The sequence below is a fragment of the Cetorhinus maximus genome, chromosome 20 (assembly GCF_964194155.1).
Source record: "Cetorhinus maximus chromosome 20, sCetMax3.hap1.1, whole genome shotgun sequence".
Taxonomy (NCBI): Eukaryota; Metazoa; Chordata; class Chondrichthyes; order Lamniformes; family Cetorhinidae; genus Cetorhinus; species Cetorhinus maximus.
In genome coordinates, this window is record NC_135898.1 from 14,913,600 (window position 1) to 14,940,449 (window position 26,850).

The following is a 26,850-nucleotide window of genomic DNA, read 5'->3' on the forward strand; positions in this document are numbered from 1 at the left end:
GCCAATGAATATCACCAAGCTATTTAACCATTTGATGGGCGCCAGCACAGTCCTCCCCTGATTCTGGCCTCTCTAAGTCCACAGAAACATGCTATCTAGTTGGGAGGGGGGCGCGGTCTCACTGAGATCAGCAATGTCTACCCAGTGTTATAGCTCTGATTCCCATCTCTGACAACACACAGGGACTCCAGCTCCTGTCGTGGCTAATGCAGCATAGACTGAGGTTTGACTGGAAATCTGCACGGCTGAAAACCTCCCATCGGGTCCATGTATCATCAACGCCACCAAGGGACCTTAGCCCAAGCTGGAGAACGGAAACAAGAAGAAGAATGGCGATGAGCTTTCCACCAGCTTCAGTTTTGTGTTCATTCTCAACTGGCCTGGGAGCTGTGGGGGGGGGTCTCAGCCAGCATGGCAGCAGGTAAAGTCGGGGCGGGGGTGGGGAGAAGGGCTCAGAATGGTTTCGATGATCCTGGGTTTGTTCAGCAGACGATTCCCGACTGCTATCCAGAGAACCGTGCTGGAAAGTGTGTGCATGCCAGTGTGTTCCCTCTGCTCTATCTCTGTAATGTCCCCCAGCCCTACAACCCACTGATATCTTGGCGCTCCTCCAATTCTGGTCCGATTTTAATCATTCCACCTTTGGCAGCCATGCCTTCAGCTACCTAGGTCCTAAATCTCTGGAATTCTCTCCCTGAACCCCTCTCCTCAAAACTTAACTCTTCGACCAGGCTTTTGGTCACATACTTATATCTCCTTACTCGGCTCAGCATCTAAATGCAGCTCCTGTGAAGCACCTTGGGACATTTTACTAGGTTAAAAGGGCTATATAAATACAAGTTATTGTGTGGCGATAGCATTAAGCTTCTCTGCGTGATGCCCCATGTGGTTGAATATCAGGCTCACACTTGCACATTACCTCACTCCTTTCCTTTGTAAAAGGTGAGCTGTCTGGTCAATCTCCTGCTCCCCTCAAACAGTATTAGTGCAGTCGTGACCCTGTTGACACAAGTCACTGTGCGTCTGCTGGGAGATGAATGGCTCACACTTGCAACCTTTTAAAATAAGGAAAACATAAATAAACAGATTGATTTTTAGCCCAAAAGGAGGTTTTTTAAAAAAGAGAGGCCAGGGACGCACTTTAAGTGCACACGGACAGCTGGTGGAATTGATTGCAAGGCCGCTTGAGGTTGTCAGGCAAATGGCAATTGCAGTAAATAAAATGTTAACTTGCTTCACAGGCTCTCACCACAAGGACAGAGAAATAGTTTTGCTGTCAGCGCTGCATTATCATTTTTAATTGGCCTTTAGGTAACCTGCTCTGAACCATCAGACAACAGGAACATTAACTAGTAAACATGATAAAACACCTTCATAAATATCCATACAGCAACAGACTGTTAATTCACTTGATCCAGCTCCCATTGTGCAATGGCAGCTCCAGATAAATGGTTTCAAACAACATTATCTAATCTGCTCCTGCTGCGAATTTTAAACAAGTGCCTCATCAACAAGCAGGTTCGTGAGAAGTGGCACATTTGAGCTAAAGACGCTGACTATCTGCATCAGTTTTAACCCTCGATATAACCAGGCAGTGGATGGAGGACATAGCTTACTCTTCCTCACGTCTACCGCAGCCTCTTCCCATTTTCTCCCCTCTGTCCGGGTATTTCCACACACGCACAGCTCAACTTGAGTCCTTCTGTATCACCTGCCAGCTGCTGTATGCTCCATCCCTTTGAAACACCGTGACCTTTCTGTCACAATCTTCTCACTCACGATTCTTGAAGGCAGCCCACTCCTTGTTAAGTTGCGAGTCCTTGGCTTTTTATGTCCTCTTTTTCACTTTTCCAAGTCCCCTCCTTGAGGCAAGGCACTAGACGTCCTGTATCAAAGCCTCTGCCAGTGCTGCTTTTAAACTAGACAGACTGTCTCACGGGATGAGGCCATTCAGCCCCTCGAGCCTATTCTGCCATTCAATTAGATCATGGCCGGTACGTGCTTCAACTCCATTTACTTTCCCTGGCTCCATATTCCTTGCCCTCCTGTTTCGGGAAAACACCTGGTCCCTGCTCACTTCCTCCCCTTAATCAATTCATTTCCTCATCACCCTCCCCACTTTTAGCTGTTGGCAGCTTTGACAGAGAGGCCTAGATCGAAGCCACATTGGATTACCAGTACATTGAGCGAACATAACAGAGACAGGTCCTTCAGCCTAACTGATTCATGTTGGTGCTTTGACTCTACATATGCCTCTTCCCACTTCTCTTTATCTAACCCATTACCACCTAGAAGGACAAGGATCCTTCCTCCAATTCCTGTCCAAATTACACATCATCCTGACTTGGGAATATATCAGTGTTTCATCACCATCATTGGGTCAAAATCCTGGAACTCCTTACCTAACAGCAGTCTGGGTGTTCCAGCACAGACTGTAGCAGTTCAAGCAGTCAGTTCACCACCACCTTAAGGGTAAAGGGTAATTAGGGAACAGGCAATAAATGCTGGCTATGCCAACGATGCCAACATCCTGTGAATGAATAAAAAAAATCTATTAACTTCTGCCTCATGTCTTTATCCAGCTTCCCCTGGAACACATCTATTCTGGTCTCAACTACTCCTTATGGTAGTGAGCTCCACATTCTAGCCACTCTGATGTTTCTACTGAATTCTCCTTTGGATTTATTGGTGACTATCTTGTAATTTAAATCTCCACTCAGGTAGAAACATCTTCTCCATGTCCACCCTTTCATTAGCAGGTCACTTTGAGAGAAATGGGGGCCCAAGTGCGTTCAGCTCTTCCTGATTCATATATCCCTCCAGTTCTGGGATCATCCTTGTCAATCCTTTTTGCACTTTTCTCTAATGCCTCTATATCCTTTTTACCCCTCGGCCTTCTCTTTCCCCTCAGTAGTGCCTCTAGTGGGGGATTACTGCTGTCATGTCAGCTGCTGTGCTGAAGACTTCGGGAAATAGCTTGAGAAACCATCCCAGTCTGTGCTGGAACACCCAAGAGTGCTGTTAGTTACAAAAGGCTCATCAGACATTGTAACAAATTTTGGGGTTATAAAGCGAATATTGGAGAAGGCAAGATCTGATTCAAGTTTGAAAAGTAGTTTTGGTCTTCAGGCAGTTAACTCTTCCTATAAAAAAACTCATCCTTTTGTGAATTTTATGACTGACAATGAATCTTGCACTGGGCAGCTCAGTGCTCTCCACAACTACAGACTGTGTGTGTGCAGGGAGGGCCAGAGTATTAGGTTCCCAATCTTACTCTTGCTGCAAATGTCATTGTCATTGACAAAATTATCTTTCCAGCAAAGGATTAGAACATAACCACAATATCACACCAGTGTTTGACTTATGCACACTTTGTACTGTGCGTCTGAGCAGTAGGACTCTTTCTTGACAATACCGATGAGCAGGACAGATGGGAGATTTTGCCATTGCAGCAAGCGACATTTTCAATACATCCTTCACAAGTGTCTTTATCATTTCATGACAGGTTGTACACACCGTAAATTTTCCCCCACCCCAGATGAGGACTAGATGCTATCCTCTTTATTTTGTTATTCCAGTTAAGTGTTCTGTTTTTGCCTGGTTAAGGGACATGTTCCTTTAGAAAAGGAGGGGGGCAGGAAAAGAATCAGAGCGCAAGTAAATTTTGTATCTGTCTCAGCGAGGTCAGCAAGTGGCCAAAGCAGAAGTTCATCACCATGTTGCCTGACAACACATTCAGCTGAGGAATCACATACAGCATAAGGAATCCAAAGAGCGAAGAGAACAGCCACCTCCCACCCAATAGCAGCATTGGGGAATGTCACAACTAAGGGATCATTTCAAACAAATCCACAGAATTATTTATTTTGAGAAAAGTGTCCATTCACAAAAATATGAACAGCCAAACCACCGTTTGGCTTACCAAAGTGAACCTTCTGATCATCTCAAACAGGTTCATGGGCAGTTGCCTCAACCCTTTGCTCTTCTTGTACTTTATTGGCCTTTATTAAATAACTTTTGAGGAATCTCACTGCAAGCCCATGCTACAAGTCTTGCACTGATTGCCAGTCTCACATGGAGAGGCCATCGGGTTGCTCATTATATCAGCACAGGAAAATTCCCGGCAGCTACATTACAGAGCCACAACACTGGGAGTCTGCTGCAGCTGCACCTGACATCTGAAAGTGGCCCACATGCCAGCAGTGATATTTGTCACCTGGAACAGTTGATAGTTCACCTCACTTCCCCTTAAAAAAAAACATATGGAAGAGTAACTTTCAGAATCTGATCAACTGGTTGCTCTGTTGTAACACCTTGGAATTCAGTGGACAATCACAGCTCTGTCACCAAGTTTTACAATGGACATTAAGTATTACGAAGTCAATAAATACACACATACAGAAAAGTTACAATACCAAGCAGGCCATTGGTGTTTACCCTTCAGGTGAGCAGAATAATTAAATTTACCCATCTTACCTCCATAATCTTTCGATCCCTGTTTCTTTCAGCCATCTGTCCAATCTCACCATCAATGTCGGCCTAGAGCAGGATTTCCTGGACCTAGACGTTAGGATCAAATGGGGTTCAGGCCAGGGAAGTTAGGACCTGGAGATGGCCTCCTAATTGACTTTCTATACGGAGAAGTGGGCAGGCTCTGCATATCACCAGTCCCCGAATATCACCAGAACCCAAAGGGTCTGAAACTCTAGAGCCCCGCCAGTCCTCTGAGAGAGGTGGGCACTGCTGAAGCCGGTAGGGGACAACTGGGCATCTCAAAATGGGGGCATGCTCAGTGGCACAAAGTTAAACTAAAAATTCAGAGCAACCAAGCAGGCAGACTCCTCTGAGTGGAGACAAGACCCAAAATTGGCAGTAGTGTTTGGGCTGCAATTGCGGCTTTTGCTGTCAAGGGCCCCCTCTTTGGGGTATGGGGCGTCCGTGGAGCTCGTAGCCACCCTGTGTAGCCAAGGGGTTGCTTTGCTGTCAGAAAAATGCCAGTGAGTCCACTAAACCACCCCTAATTGGGGCCTTAAATATGCCTAGTGGCTGCTTGCATTCTTTCTACAGGCAGCTGATCCATTTCCCCGGCTCCCTGGAAAGTTTTCTGAGCAACATTGAATTGGGGAGCAGTCCCATCCCAGCTCCCCTGTCTCCAATCCTGCCATCAGGGGGCCCAGAAAACTCAGCCCAAAACTTCTCCCTTCATTACTGACCCTGGAAGTGAATTCCACCACCTCACAGATCTCTGTGTGCACAAGGTTCTCCTGGTTTCTCTTTGAAACCTCTTCTATTCAATCTTTCAACGATGAAATCTTAATCTGCCAAACTATCCTGACCTGCAGATATTTAGGGGACATTCTGACTGAGTGGCCTTCAGTGATAATCCCACCGATGGTAGCTCTGCACCACTGGCTCCACAGCCAAGCACATCCACCAAATGTCTAAACCTGCAATTCTTCCCGCACTGAGCGGGACTATTATTGCAACGACACAATCATCAGCAGGGTAAAGCTAAGCTGTCTCAGGATGTTCTAATCCCAACTCACATCCCCTGTTAGTGGGTGAATGATCCAACACTTGGTGAAATCTGCTTCACAATGATAGGGAGAGCCGACATCGAAGGATCAAAAAGTGACGTTGCCATGAACACTCAACCGCCACAAGTCGATAAGAGGTGGCTGACAGCAACACGGGCCTGGGAACCTCTGTATACAGACAGAGAGCAACCATTATCTAACTGAATGCTGGAAGAGACGCAAGTGGCAGAGTGGCCTACTCTTTTTCCTACATTCCATCTTGGTACCGTATACCATGACTTAACTCAACGATGCAACAGTAAGAGGCAGGATTCAGCTTCCTGCTCACACTGTCCACCGCATACCAAGATCTATTGGATGCTGGGCAAACTATCAAAGGGACGGGGGGGTAAAAAATCCAAGAGTGGGGTCAACTCAAGGCTGCAAGCTGTTGAGAAGGATGTAGGTGGCGCTACAGGTTGCTCTGTTGGCTGAGAATGAGGTGCGGGGTCCAGGGTTACCGAAGACACGAACAGGAGGGCCTTGCTCTGTAATTGCTTTCAAAGGAATAAGAAACTCCTGTTACACGCAAAATACACAGAGCGATGGGGTGGGGGTGGGGGCAAGTGCAGAATCTGAAAGAAAACCAAAAGAAGCTCACAGACAGACCAACAAAATAAAATAAAGGCAACTAAAATGTTCAAAGGAATTTAATCACAAAAAAAGGTAAATATAAGAATAACTACAGGTCAACTTTAAAACTGGCATAAACATTTATAAAAAAGAAAAAACATTTCATTTTTTATTTAAAAAAAAAACAATAAATTAGGTAATAGCAGGTTTACCTCATGCACATAATTTGACTTAGGTACAACACATCGTCATGGCACCCAAAGGTGCGATGCCTCTCAGATTCTTCACAGAGAGCAGAGAATGCTGACCCACAGTGCTGGCTGGGAGGTTGGTCAAATCACCATCACCTCTGTCATGGTCCTCAGTTACATTTAAAACACAATATACATGGGGGTTTGGCAGTGGGAGAAATCAGCTCAGGCAAGATCCATCTTAATTACATGTGAAACGAACATCATCAGCACAGCTCCCTTTACGACATTGGTATACAGTTCATGTGGCACCCTTTAACTGAAGACTGGGGTAGAAAGCCTCATTATCCTCTCCCTTTGACCATGTTTCCCTCCCCATCCCCCAATTACTCATAGCCACTATATTTATATGGCTAAAGGGCGGGTCAGAGGCTAGGAATCCTGAAGTGAGTAACTCACCTCCTGACTCCACAAAGCCTGTCCACCATCTACAAGGCACAAGTCAGTAGTGTGATGGAATACTCCCCACTTGCCAGGATGAGTGCAGCTCCAACACTACTCAAGAAGCTTGACACCATCCAGGACAAAGCAACTCACTTGATTGGCACCCCATCCACAAACATTCACTCTGTCCGCCACCGACACACAGTGGCACAGTGTGTACCACCTACAAGATGCACAGCAGCAACTCAGCAAGGCTCCTTTGATAGCACCTTACAAACCCACGACCTCTACCACCTACAGGAACAAGGGTAGCAGATGCAAGTTTCCCTCCAAGCCACTCACCATCCTGACTTGGGAATATATCGCTGTTCCTTCACTGTCGCTAGGTCCAAATCCTAGAACTCCCTAACAGCACTGTAGATGTACCTACACCACATGGACTGCAGCGGTTCAAGGCAGTGGCTCACTGCCACTTTGGATGGGCATTAAATGCTGGCCTAGCTAGCGATACCCACATTCTATGAATGAATAAATAAAAAAAACTCTTGTTAGCAGTGGATCAATGGAACAAGGACTATTCTGGGTCTGGGGCAGTGAGGTAGGGGTACAAAGCCAAGTATGCACCGAGTGATATATATATTTGATAAAGCAAATAGGGAGAATCTGTTTCCACTAGCAGGAGGGTCAGTAATCAGAGGTCACAGGTTGAAGATAATTGCTACAAGAACCAGAAGGGAAAAATGAACATTTTTTTTTAAACTCGAGGTGTCATGATGTGGATCCCGCTGCCTGAAAGGCTGGTGAAAGCTGATTCAATTCAGAAGGGAATTGGGAAGGAAACATTTGCATGTCAAATGGGAAAGAACAGAGGAGTGAGAACAATTGGATAGCTCGTTTCAAAGAGCCAGTACATGCACAATGGGGCCAAATGGCCTCTTCCTGTGGTGTGTGATTCTGCTGATACTGTGCGTGGAAATGTGAACACTCAAGTTATTGCAGTCAACTGAAGATCACGTGCATCTTATCCACAATCATTGTTCTGGGCAATTGACTCACGGAGTAGTCCTCAGCTTGAGCAGGGGGGTGGAACAGGGAGGAGAGATGAATGAGATATCAGCCAGTCCACTCCCACCTATGGGCTGAAGTGAACTGGTTTCAATTCAAGGGCTTGGAATCTGGCAAAGCCTTCCAGCTTCTTTATCAGCGAGTAGCAGCTGAGAGCACATGCAGTACACTGCTTCCATTCACAAATGTTCTGCTGCTATACATCCCGTTCTCCTCACAAACTTAGCTGCCAAGTTTTGCTTAGTGTGCTTTATTTTTGTTGCCCTGTGGCTGGTGACTATGATAAGCAATGTTATTGGGAGCCATGAACACAAGTGAACTGTGTATTCCTGTCTGTAACAACTTCAGTTACATGGCATTGGCTACCTCTACTTACCAAGTTCCCGAGTGACTTCATACTGACTGTCCTGTAGAATGGGAGAGGTGTGTTTAACATCAAAACACCTGGCATGAAACTCAATAGGCCCTTTCAGCATTGATTCCCAGTCTGATTTGTGTTTACTGATTTTCCCTGGGGAAAATATCAGGGCTCCTGCTGCTGGCCCCACCTGCATAGTGGCTGCCTGGACTTGGCAATGAGGAGAACATTAGCTGTGGCCCCTGGTGCTTTCCATAGTTGTCTCAGCTCCTTCACCAAGGGTGACATTCCAATGAGGTACGCTGGGGCAGATTAGTGCCTATGTACTCACATTGAGGGTACCGCAGGTATGTTAAAACTGGCAGGTAGTTTGGCTGTCCTTTGTCAACAGTTGCTGCTGCAACGTGGGTGTGGGTGGGGGCAGAGGAATGGAGTTGGCCCTCAGCCTATTGCTGTGCCTTTTCAAAGTGGTTTGAGATCAGTGAGTGCATTCATCACTGTCGGTTCCAAGAGATTGATTATTTCAATGCACGTGGCAATTGAGCACTTGGGACTCACTGTGAATCAAGAGCAGGACCTGGCTTTTCCCAGAACATCACCGGAGCTACTTCCTTCTTGGGACTTGTGTGTTCACAATGAATAGAGATGGATACAATATCACCAGCAGCACAATGGGAGCTTAGAGAACATGGTTGCAATAGCACAGAAAGGATGAGAGATAAAGGACAAGAGATTCACTGTGAGACAAGCAGGGGCTGGGCGAGTGGGGTGAAGGGAGGGGGGGACGTTCCAAGCGGGGTCCTTGAGTGAGGCAGGGCAATTCTGCATCCGATTCTCTCCACACTTGAGACAAGCACCAGGGTGCCCACGGAGGTCTGGTAACTGACAGGGGATGTTTTTGTTAAAGGCACTATGTAAATGTGAGTTGTTATTAACTGCCTATCTTCTCAGCTGGGGATATAAGTAGCACGTGGAATATCCAAGAGCCCCAAGTGGAGAAAACCAATATTTTAAAAACATGAATTCCATGGCTGCTCTTCAATCCACAGTCAGGTCAAGTAACAAACTCTGTGGCCCAATCAATCAATTCAGAGTGTGACATTCAGCCCATCTCTCTGCTGTCCCATGATATAGATTCAGGTCCAATTTATTTCATTTATTTATGGCAAATTCAAAGTTCATACCAGAACGCCCTCATCACTGAAGCCCTCTTTCATGTAGAAAGTATGTAGAAAGCCCCAAGCATAGAACAGGACACAATCATGATATCTATAAGTCAATCCCTACAGGTACATATCCTGGTAACCACCTTTTTTCTTTACAAAAAACATTTCATGTAAATATATTTATATTTATACATATTTGGCTATATTTACAATGTAAGCAGAGCTGTCTTCTGCATTCTGTCACTCAGCATTAAGTTCTCAGTTTTACAAAGCACGGGATTTAATCCATGACCTTGTGTCCATTGGTCCCCTACCAGAATCCCAGCTCTTAGACACAGGGAGGAGCAGTCAGTGACTCTAGTGCAGTGCAGAGTGAAAGAGCGCACAGGAGCTGGGTGAAAATGGAAGATCCCTCCAGGTCCTTGCTAAAAGGCATCAGACTCTCCACTCAAAGCGGAGATCTTTCCTCGATTGTCCATTGTACACCTCCTCAAGCCCACTGGTTTGAACGCATCTGTACACATGAGGCTGCTTCGAACTTGATAACCTCACATGTTGGGGCTACCTGTAGACTGAGGGGACACAGGGTGGAGAAAGGGAGGGGGAAGAAGAGCAGGGTGGGCAAGCTGCTTAACAACCAGACTACAACTCTCAAAGTCCAGCTCCTGAAGGCTTTCATACGATGCCAGTCCTCCCTGGTAGGTGCAGAAAGATTTTGATTGATGAGGCCATTGCAAGGAATGACTCGTGGCTTTTAAAAAAAAATTGATAAATGTTGGTTAAGAATGATGGGCAACCTCAGATGGCAATAACCTCAAAACATACACAGGCCACTACAAGTGGCTGTGTAGAGAAACCAGGTTCGATTCAGTGAATAACATAGTGGCTTCATGAAATGACACCTCAGGAGTTTTACTGGACTGAAACAAGGTGACCGTTTCTCAGTGCTTCCGCTTAAGGCCTCCGTTGATGTGTCCCGGATACTTTGGAAGGCAGGGTTCTTCAGGCAGAGGGTCGTGAGAGAAGACCGAATCTTCACCGGAAGAGCACGTGGAGCTCCTGGTATCCGGGAAGCTGGGTGAATACTGATCCAAGGACACCGACAGGTCCAGGTAGTCCTGCAACCCATCAAGACAAAATAAATCATGAACAAAATCTCCAAATAAACACCCTGACTAGCCAGGAACTAAAAGGCTCCACCAGGGCATATATTTGGAAGTCTGAATTGTAGGCTTTTTGAAGTGGGCTTGGCTAAGTCAACCAAACTCTGAAGGATTTGTAACCACACATCCTCCAGACTGTTACAAGGCCTCTCTATAAATGGCCTTTCTATTTCCTCCTTTTCTCAGCTATATAATTCATCTACTTAGATTCCTCTTTGCAACGTTCTGTTTAAGATGACTGAAAACATGCCTTTCTACATTCCCTTCCACAAGCCAAATATTATTTCAACAAGGTGGTGAATGGAAATGTTTTTTCACCCAGTGTCAGCGTCAAAGTACATTTGGGTCATGGACAGGGTAATGTTCCCTTCAGCTCTCCCAGCCTCAGAAAAGCACCCCCCAACTCCTCCGACACTTGGAGCTTTCATTTCTAATGGCTGTTGTCCTTCCAGGCCGGAGGTTACCATGGCTGACCCCACGCTAATAAATAGCAAATCACAAGTTGTTATGGATTCAATTCACTTCCAATTGAAACTAAAATTTCAGAAACACTCCCAATTTGTGGAGTGAAGGAGTTTGGGTTAATGTGTCAGGTCAACGACCTTTTAGCAAAACCAGGGTTCCTGCTCTGGATTGCTACCTGATGACCCAAGTGAAGTGTCTGATGTGGGGACGGGGACATCTGCCCTCCTCATGGTACAATTAAGCTCTGACACTGACTGTCTGGCCTCACAAACGAGGAATGGAGCAAAGACCCAATGGCAGAAGCTAGCTGCTATCATTCTTCACTATTCCACCCACATTCCTTGCCACCTCCTCTCAACCCCACCAAATTACTAAAGGGTCACCAGCAGGAACTTATGGAGAGAACGGATGTGACAAATCACACCCTCCCCCAAGTTTTGCTGAGCTTGAGCTCTCTTGTAAATCAGCGTAGACAGTGGCAGAATGTAAGGCTGACCAGTCCTCAGACCATTGGTTTAACACACCCTCATTGTCCTCAGACCGTTGGTTTAACACACTCTCAAAACTCATTCTCACCTGATTGGAAGTCATTGCTACAATTCTGTCCAGGTCTTCGACCAGCTGCTTGAACGTTGGACGCTGTGAAGGCATGACATGCCAGCAGTCTCTCATCGTCATGTATCTGGGCATGAAGAGGAAGCCAGTTAAATACAGGTAAATAGCATCACTCTGTGAAGGAAGATCCCACAGGCACACAAGTCCACTACACATCTGGGCAACACTCAAGCCTTGGAGAGGAAGTGGGTTTGTTTAAACAGTAACAGCTGGAGTTTCTCTTAAGCCAGGACTGGCAGCGAGGACCTTAACACAGGAATCATTTAAGAAAAAGTTGGATTCTGTAACAGGTTGGCATTATGGAAGAACTAGGTCAAAGGGGCTGCCTCCAAACCTCGCCTTTGACATGAGCAGCACCAGATGAATATTCCCTCAGTTCTAAGGGGTGAAGCACTGAGTAAACCCTGACATTTTTTTTTCAGCAGTAATAGAAAGAAGGGAAGAGACATCTGCCCAAGCTTTTCACCTTGCACTCATCAGTGCAGAAGTGCTAGAATTTCAAAGGGAACAACAATTTATACTGCATGAGAAAAGGTTGCTGATTGGTTGGCAATTGCGCTGATTGTTGGTGGGGTTGCCATGGGGAATGTGCCAGCAAGCAGTTATTCCCCAAACTTTTTAATTGAATAAGATGCAATGACTCGACATGAATGTTCTCTGTTTGCTAAGTTCAAGGTCTTGCCTACGAACATATGTCATTTCTAGCACAGATAAATGAGCCACATTGCGAACCTGACTGATAATCTTAATGTTGGTGTAATTTTTAAGCACACTCGGGATTATTTAATAAGTGCTGTCCAATCATGGAATCCAGTCGCGGAATCACATCTAATGCTGGACACTAAGTTCTGAATTTTGCCAGCATGGACTGGTTGAGCATGATCAGTAATCTGCCTATTGTGAACAGCCAAAGGGACATGCTGTTTGATACGATCCACCAGGCCTGGTTATTGTTCAGCTGCAACTCTTGCCTTTGCCTGGTCAACTGATCAGCACACAGCAAAATAAAAGCAAATAAATAGGGAGCAAAACAGAACTCCTTGTCCATAGTGAGTAAATTCCAGATTGGATTAAGGTTTCTTCCACTGAGGAATAGCATGGCTCTCACAGTGCCATTCAAAAAGAGTCATTCACTGCAGAAAGGGGCTCACTGAGGACGTACATGTCACTCAGGACTAATCAGCATATCTGTCTGAGTAGATAAACATTTAAATTGACTACACACACACACACGTACATAACTCAGAGCCTGTCACACAATGGGAGGGGCAACTCCGGGGATGAGATACTTCTTTCTCGGTCCTTTTAGGCATTTGTTAAAAGACCCTGTGATAGCACACGAACAGGGAGAGGGGCATTTCCCTGGTCAACATTCGCCTCATTGACCAACACTAGCACAACAGATGAATTTGTCAGTCATCTCACTTGCTGCACGTCGAACTACATATGTGTGATACTACACACATTTAAGTTCTTCCTCCATGATCACGGTCAAAAGGAGCTTAACCACACCTCACCCTCAAACTCTGCTGAGGGCCTCAATATGGTGGCATGGCTTTGATCAGTCACTTCCCCGAGGGGGATGGTGGGGGAAAGGGCTGCCTTTCATCATCCACACAAAATTCTTCCCTCTCTGTGACTGGCCTTTACTCACAGTTCATTGGTGCAGTTTGAAGGCTTGTCCATCCTGTGTCCCTCCTTTAGCAGTTTGAAGAGCTCCTCTACTGGAATTCCAGGGTACGGGGAACCGCCCAGGGTGAAGATCTCCCACAACAACACGCCAAAGGACCAGCTGAGAAGCAAGAAGAGTTTCTGGTAAGCGGAGACACCATTAGCATAATATTAGACCAGCTCACGGTCTGTGTGACACCAGAGAGGACAGGAAAACAAGGGATTCACCAGAAAAATACATTGAGGATTGGGTGGACCCTGAAGGAGAATACATCAGTTAACAATATGATCTTGTGAATAAAAGTGTAGCTTGTTGTGAGACTGAATAACACATGTATGGAGGACTTTTTTCCCCTGTGGAATTCGCTACCACAGAAAATAGTTGAGGCCAAAACCTTGTATGTTTTCAAGAAGTAGTTAGATATAGCTCTTAGGGCGAAAGGGATCAAAGGATATGGAGGAAAAGCGGGAGCAGGCTATTGAGTTGGATGATCAGCCATGATCATAATCAATGGCCAAATGGCCTACTCCTGTTCCTATTTTCTATGTTATCCTTCCTGGCTCTCTCTGAGCCTGAAGATATCATTGGCAAAAGGGAGGCCAGCTGAACGGCACATATTCCATCACCACAAGTCAGTACCTATGGCAACAGAAATGGAGTCCCTTATCTGATACTCTCCCTCTTCACTGCCCCCCATCCACTGCCCCAACTCCCCACCACTTTCCTCCCCAGCCATTCCCCTGGCTCAGTGCAAGTTTGTCTCTGATAACGCTCCCACAAAGGGCTGTTAGAAGTGTAGTATAAATGCAAATTACTGCTGTCTACCTGTGTCAAAGCTGTTGTCTCATGCATCTGTCAATCTCAAGATACAGCCAGGATGTACCTGCTTTGTAGATTGGACATTCAACTTATACTTACACGTCACTCTGATGTGTGTATATTCGATCAAACAAGGCTTCTGGGGCCATCCACTTCACAGGTAACCGACCCTGTAAAACCAACCAGCAACCAAAATAAGACAATGCATTACAAATGAGTACCTGATGGTGAGCTATCTTTGGACATGCAAATACAACAGATTAACAAACACTGCACAATGGTCCCCTCCAATACCATGCACTTCAACAGAAGGACAATCTTCCATGATGTGCGTGAGAGGAACAAGCCCGTGCTCCCCACCCCAACACCTCCACCCAAGGGTACTCAGGTTTTATGTCTATGTATCAGGCAGGGTTGCACCATGAAGCCCTGGGAATTCCATGTTGAGCCTAAAGCTATGTCTGAATTGATTGGGAGGTTTCCACTTTTGTGCATAATTGATGAATCAGGCACGAACTGTAGTCGTGTTTCTTAGCAAATGAATTCATCCTGGCATTGTGCTCAGTTTATGGGTGGGGCCAGCTTCCAGCACAATGTTTTTCAACTCATTTAAGTTATGTTAAACGTCTATTGAACCTTGGTCAGATCACATTTTCAACTGAATTTCAACTGAAATTCCATCCCTCTTGTTTCGAACCCACCCAGGATTACAGGTATCTCCGGGACATAAAACGTTTCTCGGACTGCTGTTCCCGTCGCATTCTGAGATCCACACTCAGCGTCATGTGCCGCCATATTAATACACTCGACCTCTCCCTCCAGCAGCACCGCCGCACCCTTTTTCAAAGCTGCGCGTGCCCCCAGTTTCATTTTATTCTTCGCCTCATCCGACGCCTCAGCAAGAAACTTTTCCTCTTTCTCTCAAGTGCTAAGGAACGCAAGCTCCAACAACTCATCGACACCAACACCCATCTGGGACCCTCCACCCCTGCGTCCCTCCGTCCCCACCCCATCTTCCAATCCCAGCCCCAGCCGCGTATTCACTATACCCCCTGACCTTCCCCTCTCCGATGCTGAACGTTCAGCGCTCAGCAAAGGACTTAGTTTCATACCCTTACGCCCTCATCTCAATGAATTTCGGGCTCGGCACGATGCTGAACTCTTCTTCCGCCGTCTTCGTCTCCGTGCTCACTTCTTTGGCCGGGAGTCCTCTCCCCGTTCAACGGATCCTTTTACCCACCTCCAATATTCTCCCTCCACCTGGACCCCTCCCTCTGGTTTCTTACCTTCTCTTGATCTTTTCATTGAGAACTGTCGGTGTGACATTAGCCGTCTCAATTTCTCTGCTCCTCTCACCCATTCTAATCTGTCTCTCTCTGAACTTACTGCACTCCGTTCTCTCAGGTCCAACCCCAACATTGTCATCAAACCCGCTGACAAGGGTGGTGCTGTTGTTGTCTGGCGCACTGACCTCTACCTCGCGGAGGCTGAGCGTCAACTCGCAGACACTTCCTCCTACCTCTCCCTGGACCATGACCCCACCACAGAACATTGTTTCCAGGACTGTCACTGACCTCATCTCCTAAGGAGATCTTCCTCCCACAGCTTCCAACCTGATAGTCGCCCAACCTCGGACGGCCCACTTCTACCTCCTACCCAAAATCCACAAACAGAACTGTCCCGGCAGACCGATCGTGTCAGCTTGTTCCTGCCCCACGGAACTCATTTCTCATTATCTTGACTCCCTTCTCTCTCCCCTTGTCCAGTCCTTTCCCACCTACATCCGTGATTCCTCTGACACCTTACGTCACATCAACAATTTCCAGTTCCCTGGCCCCAACCGCTTCCTCTTCACCATGGATGTCCAATCCCTCTACACCTGCATCCCCCACCAGGATGGTCTGAGGGCCCTTAGCTTCTTTCTTGAACAGAGGCCCGAACAATCCCCATCCACCACTACTCTCCTCCGTCTGGCTGAACTTGTTCTCACACTGAACAATTTCTCCTTTAACTCCTCTCACTTCCTCCAAATAAAAGGTGTGGCTATGGGTACCCGCATGGGCCCTAGCTATGCCTGTCTCTTTATGGGGTATGTGGAACATTCCTTGTTCCAGTCCTACTCCGGCCCCCTCCCACAACTCTTTCTCCGGTACATCGATGATTACTTCGGTGCTGCTTCATGCTCTCGTCGGGACCTGGAAAAATTTATTAATTTTACTTCCAATCTCCACCCCTCCATCATTTTCACATGGTCCATCTCTGACACTTCTCTTCCCTTCCTTGACTTCTCTGTCTCAATTTCTGATGATAGACTGTCCACCAATATCCATTACAAGCCTACCGACTCCCACAGCTACCTCGACTACAGCTCCTCACACCCCGCTTCCTGTAAGGACTCCATCCCATTCTCTCAGTTCCTTCGCCTCCGTCGCATCTGTTCTGATGATGCTACCTTCAAAAACAGTTCCTCTGACATGTCCTCCTTCTTCTTTAACCGAGGTTTTCCACCCACGGTGGTTGACAGGGCCCTCAACCGTGTCCGGCCCATCTTCCGCGCATCCGCCCTCACGCCTTCTCCTCCCTCCCAGAAACATGATAGGGTCCCCCTTGTCCTCACTTATCACCCCACCAGCCTCCGCATTCAAAGGATCATCCTCCGCCATTTCCGCCAACTCCAGCATGATGCCACCACCAAACACATCTTCCCTTCACCCCCCCGGCGGCATTCCGTAGGGATCGTTCCCTCCGGGACACCCTGGTCCACTCCTCCATCACCCCCTACTCCTCAACCCCCACTTATGGCACCTCCCCATGCCCACGCAGAAGATGCAACACCTGCCCCTTCACTTCCTCTCTCCTCACCGTCCAAGGGCCCAAACACTCCTTTCAAGTGAAGCAGCATTTCACTTGCATTTCCCCTAACTTAGTCTACTGCATTCGTTGCTCCCAATGCGGTCTCCTCTACATTGGAGAGACCAAACGCAAACTGGGCGACCGCTTTGCAGAACACCTGCGGTCTGTCCGCAAGAAAGACTCAAACCTCCCTGTCGCTTGCCATTTTAACACTCCACCCTGCTCTCTTGCCCACATGTCTGTCCTTGGCTTGCTGCATTGTTCCAGTGAAGCCCAACGCAAACTGGAGGAACAGCACCTCATCTTCCGACTAGGCACTTTACAGCCTTCCGGGCTGAATATTGAATTCAACAACTTTAGATCTTAAACTCCCTTCCCCCATCCCCACCCCGTTTCTTCCCCCTCCCTTTTGTTTTTTTCAATAATTTATACAGATTTTTCTTGTCCCACCTATTTCCATTATTTTTAAATCTACAACTAATACCTTGTCAATTTTTCCACCCCACCCCCACTAGAGCTGTACCTTGAGTGTCCTGCCATCCATTCTTAATTAGCACATTCTCTTAGATAATATCACCACCTTCAACACCTCTTTGATCCTTTTGTCTGTGACATCCTTTGATTCTTTGCTCCTATCACTGCTTGCTCATCCCTACAACCACCCCACCCTCAACTTCTCTCCCCCCACCCCACCCCCCACCTTAAACCAGCTTATATTTCACCCCTCTCCTAACTATACTCAGTTCTGTTGAAGGGTCATTGGACTCGAAACGTCAACTCTTCTCTTCTCCATCGATGCTGCCAGACTTGCTGAGTTTTTCCAGGTAATTCTGTTTTTGTTTTTGTTTTGGTCAGATCACATTTGGCTTCCTGAGCAGAGTCCTGGTCTCTATAATATAAGTATATAGGGATACTGGAGAAGGCGCAAAAGAGACTCACAAAGATGACCCCTGAACTGGGATACACTTATCAGGAAAAGCTGAACAGACTGGGGCCCTTTTCTCTCGGAGAGACAAGACTCAGGGGTGACCTGATAGAAGCCTTTAAATCAAGAAAGGATTTGATAGAGTAGATGTAGAGAAGGTGTTTTTCACTTGCATGAAAATCCAGAACTAGGGGCCATAATTACAAGATAATCATGAATCAATCTAATAGGGAATTCAGGAATAAGTTATTCAACCACAGAGTGTTATAATGTGGAACTCACAACCACAGGAAGTAGTTAAGGGTAATAGCATGGATACATTTAAGGGGATGCCAGATAATGACATGGGGAAGAAAGAAATAGGGATATGCTGATGGTAGAGCTTGATGGAGAGGAGACTCATTTAGATTTTTTTTCTACTATGGGGAATTACAATATGGAAAGCAAGTAGCTATCGAACAGTATCAATTACAACATTGAAAAGGGTATTAGATCCTCATGATATGGTGAGAGTACTGGGCACATGAGGCAATGGTCAGGTTGTGGGGTTAGCTTTGGATTGCTGTACCAAAGAACTGGCTGAGGTAAAACGAATGAGTGACCTCCTTTCGTATTGTTAAGGTTTTGGAGAAGGAGCAAGAAAGTAGAATTGTCAAGTGGATCTAGCAATAGTGTAGGCCTGATGGACTGAATGGAGTCCAACTGTTCAAATTTCTCTCATACAATCAGAGAGTAAGAAAACACTGAAGGAGGCCATTTGCCCCATCGAGTCTCTTTCAAAGAGCAATCAGTTTGTCCCACTCCCCCCTGCAAATTTTTTCTCCTTCAACTATTTATCCAATTCAATTTTGAAGAGCTTCTAATGAAACAGTTCTTCAATCTAAATTCTTCAATCTCAAGTGGAAGCCACTGGTTTTCATCGGCTGCCAACCAATGCACCATCCCTGCTGACCCAGGGGAAAGCCTCATCAGGGTGGAGGGACGAGGCGGTGAGAGGCCAGGGAGACTCCAAATCCAAGCCACCAGGATTTTCCCCAAAACCAGCGGGAATGACGGCTGGCTGCTAAATGGGATCAGAATGTCAAAGAGGAACTCAGAGGTTGGAGAGGAAAGTTGAATCTTTCCTCATGGGGTCTGAAGGCTCCTCACTCTTGTTCCTTGTGAGCCCCAAGGTGGAAAGTCCAAAGTAGTTAAAAAAAATTAAAGGGTCTCTTCTGGCCCCAACTCCTCAGCCTGTTCAGGTGACCTGATGGAAAATCACAACAGTCCTCCTGCCCAAGCCTCTGCTTGTCCCTCCCACCTGTTCAGAAGAGCAGGTTAAAATCACAGCCTAAAGGAAGGATGCAAGGTCTCGGTGAGTGGGCCCCATATGATTTTAACTGCCCATCCACTCAATGTCCAATGGGCTGTCCAGGGCTAAAACTGCCCTGTAAACGTCTGAGGGAGGTTGGGGTATTTTTTTGTTGTACTATTAATAATTATGGCCATCATCTACTTGGTGAAGAGATACAATGATGCAGGAACACCCAGGCAGTGACAAGCAGCTCAGGGTCAGGGGTGCAATGGAGGTGGCCTGAACAACAGAAGTACAAGATTGGCCTGTACACCACTCACAATCTGACACACTGCGATACACACTCACATTTGTTGTCTTTTTGTAGTAATCTATGTGGTGGATATCTCGTGCCAGTCCGAAGTCAGCAATCTTCATCACATTATCCTCTGTCACCAGGACATTTCTTGCAGCTAAATCCCGGTGAATGCACTGTGGAGAGAAAGGCCTGTTAACATCTGGAGACTTCCCAAAACCACCAACTGAGAGGATATAGACACAGACCGTGAGGAATTGGCTTCAAATCTCCACAAGACATTTAAGAACATATGAAATGAAGGCAGCTGTCTTATCGCCACTGAGGGAGCACTTCATGTGCCTGCAAACCCCAAATCATCAGGCTGAAAATAAAAAAAGATCTGGAACTCCTGCATGAGAGAGTGGGGTCACTGTCACACATCTGAAACAAAGATGCAATGAAGGTGGCTGAACTACAGAGGTACAAGGTTGGCGAGTACACTACTGAACAAAGAGCAATGAAAATCAGCAAGTCTTGCTGCAATTACATAGGGATTTGGTGAGACCACGCTCTGTACTTTTTTGGTCTCCATCCCAAGGAAGGATATGCCTGCCTTTGCAAGGATGCAACACAGGTTTGATAGATTGATTCATAGAATGAGAGGCTTGTCTTATGAGGAGAAATTGAATCAAACAGGCCAATCATCTCTCCTGTTTGTTAAAATGAAAGGTGATCTCCTTGAAACATAAGATTCTGAGAACATAAAATATAGGAGCAGGAATAGGCCATACTGTTCCTCTAGCATGCTCCACTATTCAATAAAATCACAGCTGACTTTCTACCTCAATTCACTTTCTCCTCAATCCCCATATCCCTTCATTTCTTTAGTAGCCAAAAATATATCAAATTCTCACCCTTTAGTATTCTCAATAACTGAGAATCCAGAAACCTCTGGCGTAAAGAGTTCCAAATATTGAAGAAATTTCTCCTCATCTCAGTCCTAAATGGCTAACCTCATAACCTAAGACTATGCCTCCATGGTCTAGGTTCTCCAGCCAGGGGAATCAGCCTCTATCCTGTCAAGCCCTCTCAAGATCTTCTGTTTGAAAGAGATCTCCTCTCATTCTTCTAAACACTATTCTTCCCATCCTTGACATTTTTGTTTGGCTGGTCGAAATGGAGTTTGGGGGCCGGGGGTTGGTGGGGACCAGATTGGACTCAGGCCTTCACCACTACTCGTCTCCCCATTGATTAGCCAACAGGTGAATGGAGATGTCTTGGGGAGGCAGCAGATGAATGAGTCAGCACCAACAGAGGAAGGATTGATGGGGGGCAGGTTAGGGGGCAATATTAGCAAAGTTAAGAACCATGAGTTTACTGAGAGGGCAGCTGGTGGCCAAGGGTCACCATCTGAGTTAGTCGTTTACATCTCTTCAACACAGAACTGGACATGCAATTTGAAGAGGAACACATAATCAATGAAACTGCCTGGAAAGCTGGGAGGCAAGAGGACAAGGTTCACTCCCTCTCATCAGATTCATAGTTTGGTGAAGGGGGAGAGGGCAATGGGTCAGGCACAAGCTCTATCATGTCACCACCAAATCCCTATGGTTTTTCAAGCAAAAGGGTTGGATAGCCTTAGATACCACGCTTACACAAGAGCAACATTGGATTCCAGGGACGCCTGTTTATCCCTGGTGTCTACCCCAGCCTTGCTGTAGAAAATCCCTTTCCAAGTATAGGTGCTCCCAAAAGCTACTGCCATCAACTGCAAAGCAACTGGTCCAACAGCTGTAGCACCAATGGCACTAACCTGCAATAAAACAAATTCAGGACCTTCTCAAACACCTGAGGCCTGTCAGAAGATGCTTTTGCCCTTACTGACAGGCTGCCCCTATAACTTTGAGGAGCCCATCTTCCTCGGCCCATAGTGCACACGACCCTTTGACTGAGAAGCAATGTTTAAACAGGGTCCATTGGTATGCCTCCTACCTTTTTCGATGCAAGATATTCCATGCCTCTGGATACCTGGTAACCACAGGATACCAGGTCTTTGAATGACAGCTGTTCCACAGGTACGTGGGCAGGGTTGTAACAGTACTCCATGCCAGGTGGTCGGCGAGCACGCAGATATTCCCGCAGGTTACCCTTGGAGGCAAACTCAACAATGACGTAGAGAGGGCCTGCCGAAAAACATTCCAAGTTAATAACCTTCAACCAGAATGGCTGGGGGCATTGTAGGGGGTTGGCGGGGGAGCAGAAAGAAAGAAATAAGGACAGACTTACATTTATAAAACACCCTTCACAACTTCAGGATAATTCAAAGTGCTTTATGGACAATGAAGAATTATTTGAAGTATAATTCTTGTTGTAATGTAGGAAATGCAGCAGTCAATTTGCACACAGCAAACTCCCACAAAGTGACATGATAATGATCAGATAATCTGTTTTGCTGAAGGATAAATATTGCCCAGGGCACCAGAGAAAACCCACTGCTCCTCTTCAAATAAATGGCATGGGATCTTTTACATCTACTCAGAGGGCAGATGGGACCCTAGTTTCAGGTCTCATCGATCACTCACTCAGTAATGAACTGGAGTGTCGACATAGATTTTGTGCTCAAGTCTCTAAGCTTCACTCAGAGTCATCCGGACTCAAAACACTAACTGTGTTCCTCTCCGCAGATGCTGTCAGACCTGCTGAGTTTTTCCAACTATTTTTGTTTTTATTTCAGATTTCCAGCATCCGCAGTATTTTGCTTTTATCTAAACTTCACTGTTTTACTGAAACCCTCATCCATGCATTTGTTACCCCTGGATGCAACTATTCCAACGCTCTCCTGGCCATCTCTCAGCTTGCACCATCTGTCATCTCCAGCACATCAAAATCCTGTTGCCCATATCCAAACTGCATCAAATCCTCTTCCATCCATTACCCATTTGCTCGCTGACCTACATTGGCTCCTGGACCAGCAATAGCTCCAATTTAAAGCTGTTCTTCTTTTCCAATCCTTCCATGGCCTCATCCCTTCCTTGCTCTGTAATCTCTTTCAGCCGTACGTCAGATATTTTCACTTCGCCAATTTTGACCTCTCGCACATCCAATTTCCAGTTGCTTCACACTAGCGGCGATGCCTTCAGCTGCCGAGGGTCTAAGCTCTGGAAATTACCTCCTCACCTCTCTACTTCTCTCCTTCCTTTATAGACACCTCTCGCCTGTCCCAATATCACATCATGTGTCTCGGTGTCGAATCAAATTCTGTGAAGCGCCTTTTATTATATTAAAGGCACTATGTAAATATAATTTGCTGTTGCTACTCTATATCTGCCTGTGAGCTTCAGAGAGCTTAATGTTAATACTGCGTGCGTCACACATGGAGAGTTCTATTCCACAGCCCTGAAGCACTTCATTCCACTAAGCACAACAAAAACTGGAGCTTGCTCGTCTGGAAGGGTTAACTAATCTCAGCTAGGGATAGCAATAAGGGTTGTGGTCTTACTGACTGCAGCATCTTCCAATCAGGAAAAGGGAAGCCAGGTCAGGGTTATGGATTTTGACTGCTCTATGGTGCCACTATTGTAAATTTTATTTATCCATGGGATGTGGCCATCACTGGCAAGGCCACCATTTATTGCCCATCCCTAACTGCCCGAGAGAAGCTGATGGTGATGGTGAATTGCCTTCTTGAACTGCTGCAGTCCATCGGGTGTAGGTACACTCACTGTTGGGGAAGGAGTTCCAGGATTTTGATCCATCAATGATGAAGGAACATTTATCTATTTCCAAGTCTAAGGGAACTTGCAGAGGATGGTGTTCCCATGTGTCTGCTACCCTCGTTCTTCTAAGTGGTGGAGGTCACAACTTTGAAAGGTGCTGTCAAAGCAAGCTGGTAAGTTTCTGCAGTGCATCTTGTAGGTGTGGCTGCCACTTTGTGTCAGTGGTGGAGGGAGTGAATGTTTAAGATGATGGATGAGGTGCAGAGCAGAAGTGCCCTTGTAGGGAGGCAGCAATCAGGGTTGACCTTGGTTGTGGATGTCTCACCATCCGACAGCACTCACACAGAGGCATACACACCACTCACACAGAGGCATCCACACCACTCACACAGAGGCATCCACACCACTCACACAGAGGCATCCACACCACTCACACAGAGGCATCCACACCACTCACACAGAGGCATCCACACCACTCACACAGAGGCATCCACACCACTCACACAGAGGCATCCACACCACTCACACAGAGGCATCCACACCACTCACACAGAGGCATCCACACCACTCACACAGAGGCATCCACACCACTCACACAGAGGCATCCACACAACTCACACAGAGGCATCCACACCACTCACACAGAGGCATCCACACCACTCACACAGAGGCATACACACCACTCACACAGAGGCATACACACCACTCACACAGAGGCATACACACCACTCACACAGAGGCATCCACACCACTCACACATAGGCATACTCACCACTCACACAGAGGCATACACACTACTCACACAGAGGCATCCACACCACTCACAGCCTCTCGGGAAAGAGAGGGCTGTGGAAAGATAAAGCACAACAAAAGCTTTCAAATTGGAATAAGGCTTTAGCAATATATTATAAGGGATGCTGTTAAGAAATTCATACTATTTAAGAACTGAGAGTGTTAAAGAGATCACAGACGTGAAATAGAATGAATGTAGACTGTAGACATTCTGAGACAGAAACAGAAACAGAAACAACCCCGGTGACAAATCTAATATTGCAAGATAGGTCTTGATGAAGAAAGTGCTACCATTTGATCTGACCCTTTCAGCATTCCTTGCCTTCGTGCAGTACTCACCATCCTGAGTGCAAGCCCCAAGCAAGTTAATGATGTTCTTGTGTTTCCCAATCATCTTCATCATCTCCATCTCCGAGATGAGGTCAGACAGATCCTTCTCTGTGGCATCGGCTGTAAAGAGAGGGAGTGATCGAAGAGTTCACTCTGTCTATCATCTCCATTAGCAACAAGCAAGACAGAGGAAATTGGCCTACAAGCTTCATATTGATCTGGAGTCCACTAAAAAGGCTGGTGCCTACCCAACGCAGAGTAATCCTGACAGTTGATGCACAACGTATCATTTATATACCCAGCCCTAGGAAGTACAGTGTGCTGGGATGGAAGAATCACTTGAATTTGGTCTCAAGAAATGTTTAACCTCTTCACTGCTAATTTAGGTTCAGGACAAAGGGCTTTATAATGTGTCTTCTCTTCTCCAGATGGGATACAGGTGGATAGGTGGTAATTGCTCTCAGCTAATTGAGCTTTCTGTACATGTGGTCACAGATAATGACTGTTTTTCAGCTAGGGAAGGCAATATAATTAAGTCTGACACAGTCTTCAGACTGACACCCCCAGCCAGGGACACTGGATTGTCATCAGCATTGGCAATTCTTGCAGCTCTGTCCCCACCTGAACCCAGGGTAGCTCAGGATAATCTCACCGCTGCTACCACCCTCGATAAGGTCAAGTAAGTTGGCACAGAGCAGGGGTTTAAACTTAATATCGAACCTTCACCAGCTGAGCTACCTGGGAAGAGTTTCTATCAAAGGACTCCTTTTACCGTATTTGGATACAGTGGGGCAGTGACAAAATGTTGACTTGATCGGAGATTCGGCTAAATTGCTCACTGGTTAACCTGATGCTGGTGACCAGAGCAGAAGGACTGGGTGAATGACGTCTGCCTACATTTTTCAAAACCTTTGTGTGGGGATTTGGGAACAGAAAATGGCAGTTTCGTGTGTGCATTTGACCTTGGATCTTCTGTTTTGTACCTCTGCACGCATGTAGAAGTGGCATTGCCAACTGCTGTGCCATGACTAAGTGGGAAATGCTGAAAAAAGTGTCAGGAAAGGTAACAGAAACACCAATGTGGTTATTGTCTTTGACTATATCAGCCAGGTTGAATTCTATTGGGAGACAAATCACAACCACTCAAAACAGGAAAGGTGAAGTGAGCTGCGCTCAGCCAAGGCAGTGATAGGGACACAACACTTGGCCTCAATATCCCCAAGCTTCAATCAGCCTCAGAGCAGTGACCTTTGCTGAAAAGGGTGCAGCTGCACTAACAATTAAGCTTTGACAAATAGCCAGTCTTCACTCACTCTCCAGCCTCAACATACGGTCAATGTTCGAGGCGGCTTTTTGGGGTATGAGATACTCCAGCACACAACTTACGCAACTTTGGGAGAGGGGTTTGCGAAAGACAGGAGAGTACTGGAGCATCTTACATTTCCCCCAATTTACCTCCTTCACCATCCACCCATTCAAACGCCTCCAACAGTGTGAAACTGTGCAGTAGCCGATGCCATCTATGAGATTAGATGTGTCACTAAACAAACAAGCACTCACCTTTTAACATCTTCACAGCCACGGTAACCGGCTTGCTGGGCTTATCCTTGTCAATGCCAATAGTCTCTCCCATCACCACTTGCCCAAAGCACCCCTCACCAAGTGGCTTACCCAGTGTCAGCCTAGGGATCAGGGAGAACACAGGGGATGAAGTGCACGCAACTCAGTTAGTTTCATTTCACATTGATTATTCTGCACTCCCCCACCAACCCCCCCAACTCTTTCGTCCCATCCCTCTGGTACACATACCATCCGTGGTTTACCCCTCCAACTGCTCCATTACAGCTCCTTATATTGGAACACAAAGAGGCCACTTGGCCCCTGAAGGCTGTTCTGCTGCCATTCAATGAGATCATAATTGATCTGCAACCCAGCTCCATTCACCTCCCTTTGCCCCATATCCCTTAATACGTGTGAAGGACAAAAATCCAGCAATCTCAGATTTAAAATCAAGTGCTGTTTGTGGAAGTGTTCCAAACTTGTACTCCTTTGTGTATACAAGTGTTTCCTAGCTCCACTCCTCAAAGATCTGCCTCTAACTTTTAGACTCTACCGCCTAGTCCTAGTTTCCAACCAGCAGAAGTAGTTTCTATCTGTTCTCCTTAACGTCTTGAAACTTCGATCAAATTACCCCTTAACCTTCTAAATTTCAGGGAAACCTAGTTTGTGCAATCTCTCCTCATCATTTAACGCTTATGAGTCCATTTTGATAAATCTATGTTGCTTTCCTTCCAAGGCCAATAATACATGCTTCCTCACTTGTGGAGCCCAGAACAGCTCTCAGTGCTCCGGGTGCGATTTGACCAGGGCTTTGTAGAGATGTAACCTGGCTTCTCCACGCTTGCATTGTAGCTGTCTAGAATTCTATTTGATGAATGTGTGGAGAGAAACAGGGAAGCATCTGGCCTTCAGCCAGCACACTTCCCTGAAGCAGGATCTCAATGGGGAATGTGTGGCTCCCAATCACATTATTCTCAATTCCAGAATAACAAAGCA

The 26,850-nt window shown here is 46.3% G+C and overlaps 1 protein-coding gene across 2 annotated transcripts in view; it reads right to left on the reverse strand.

Moving 5' to 3' along the window:
- Positions 1–9,312: 9,312 nt before the first annotated feature.
- The window catches only part of LOC144694887 (fibroblast growth factor receptor 1-like), a 92,465-nt gene continuing 74,927 nt past the window's right edge, over positions 9,313–26,850 (reverse strand). For both annotated transcript variants that reach the window (XM_078565618.1, XM_078565617.1), the window contains exons 10-17: positions 25,855–25,976; positions 24,304–24,414; positions 21,449–21,639; positions 19,528–19,650; positions 14,207–14,277; positions 13,271–13,408; positions 11,578–11,683; positions 9,313–10,491 (exon numbers count right to left, since the gene is read on the reverse strand). In XM_078565618.1, coding sequence (XP_078421744.1) covers positions 10,315–10,491; positions 11,578–11,683; positions 13,271–13,408; positions 14,207–14,277; positions 19,528–19,650; positions 21,449–21,639; positions 24,304–24,414; positions 25,855–25,976 — 1,039 coding nt within the window. In that variant the 3' untranslated portion in view covers positions 9,313–10,314. The remainder of the gene's footprint in view (positions 10,492–11,577; positions 11,684–13,270; positions 13,409–14,206; positions 14,278–19,527; positions 19,651–21,448; positions 21,640–24,303; positions 24,415–25,854; positions 25,977–26,850) is intronic.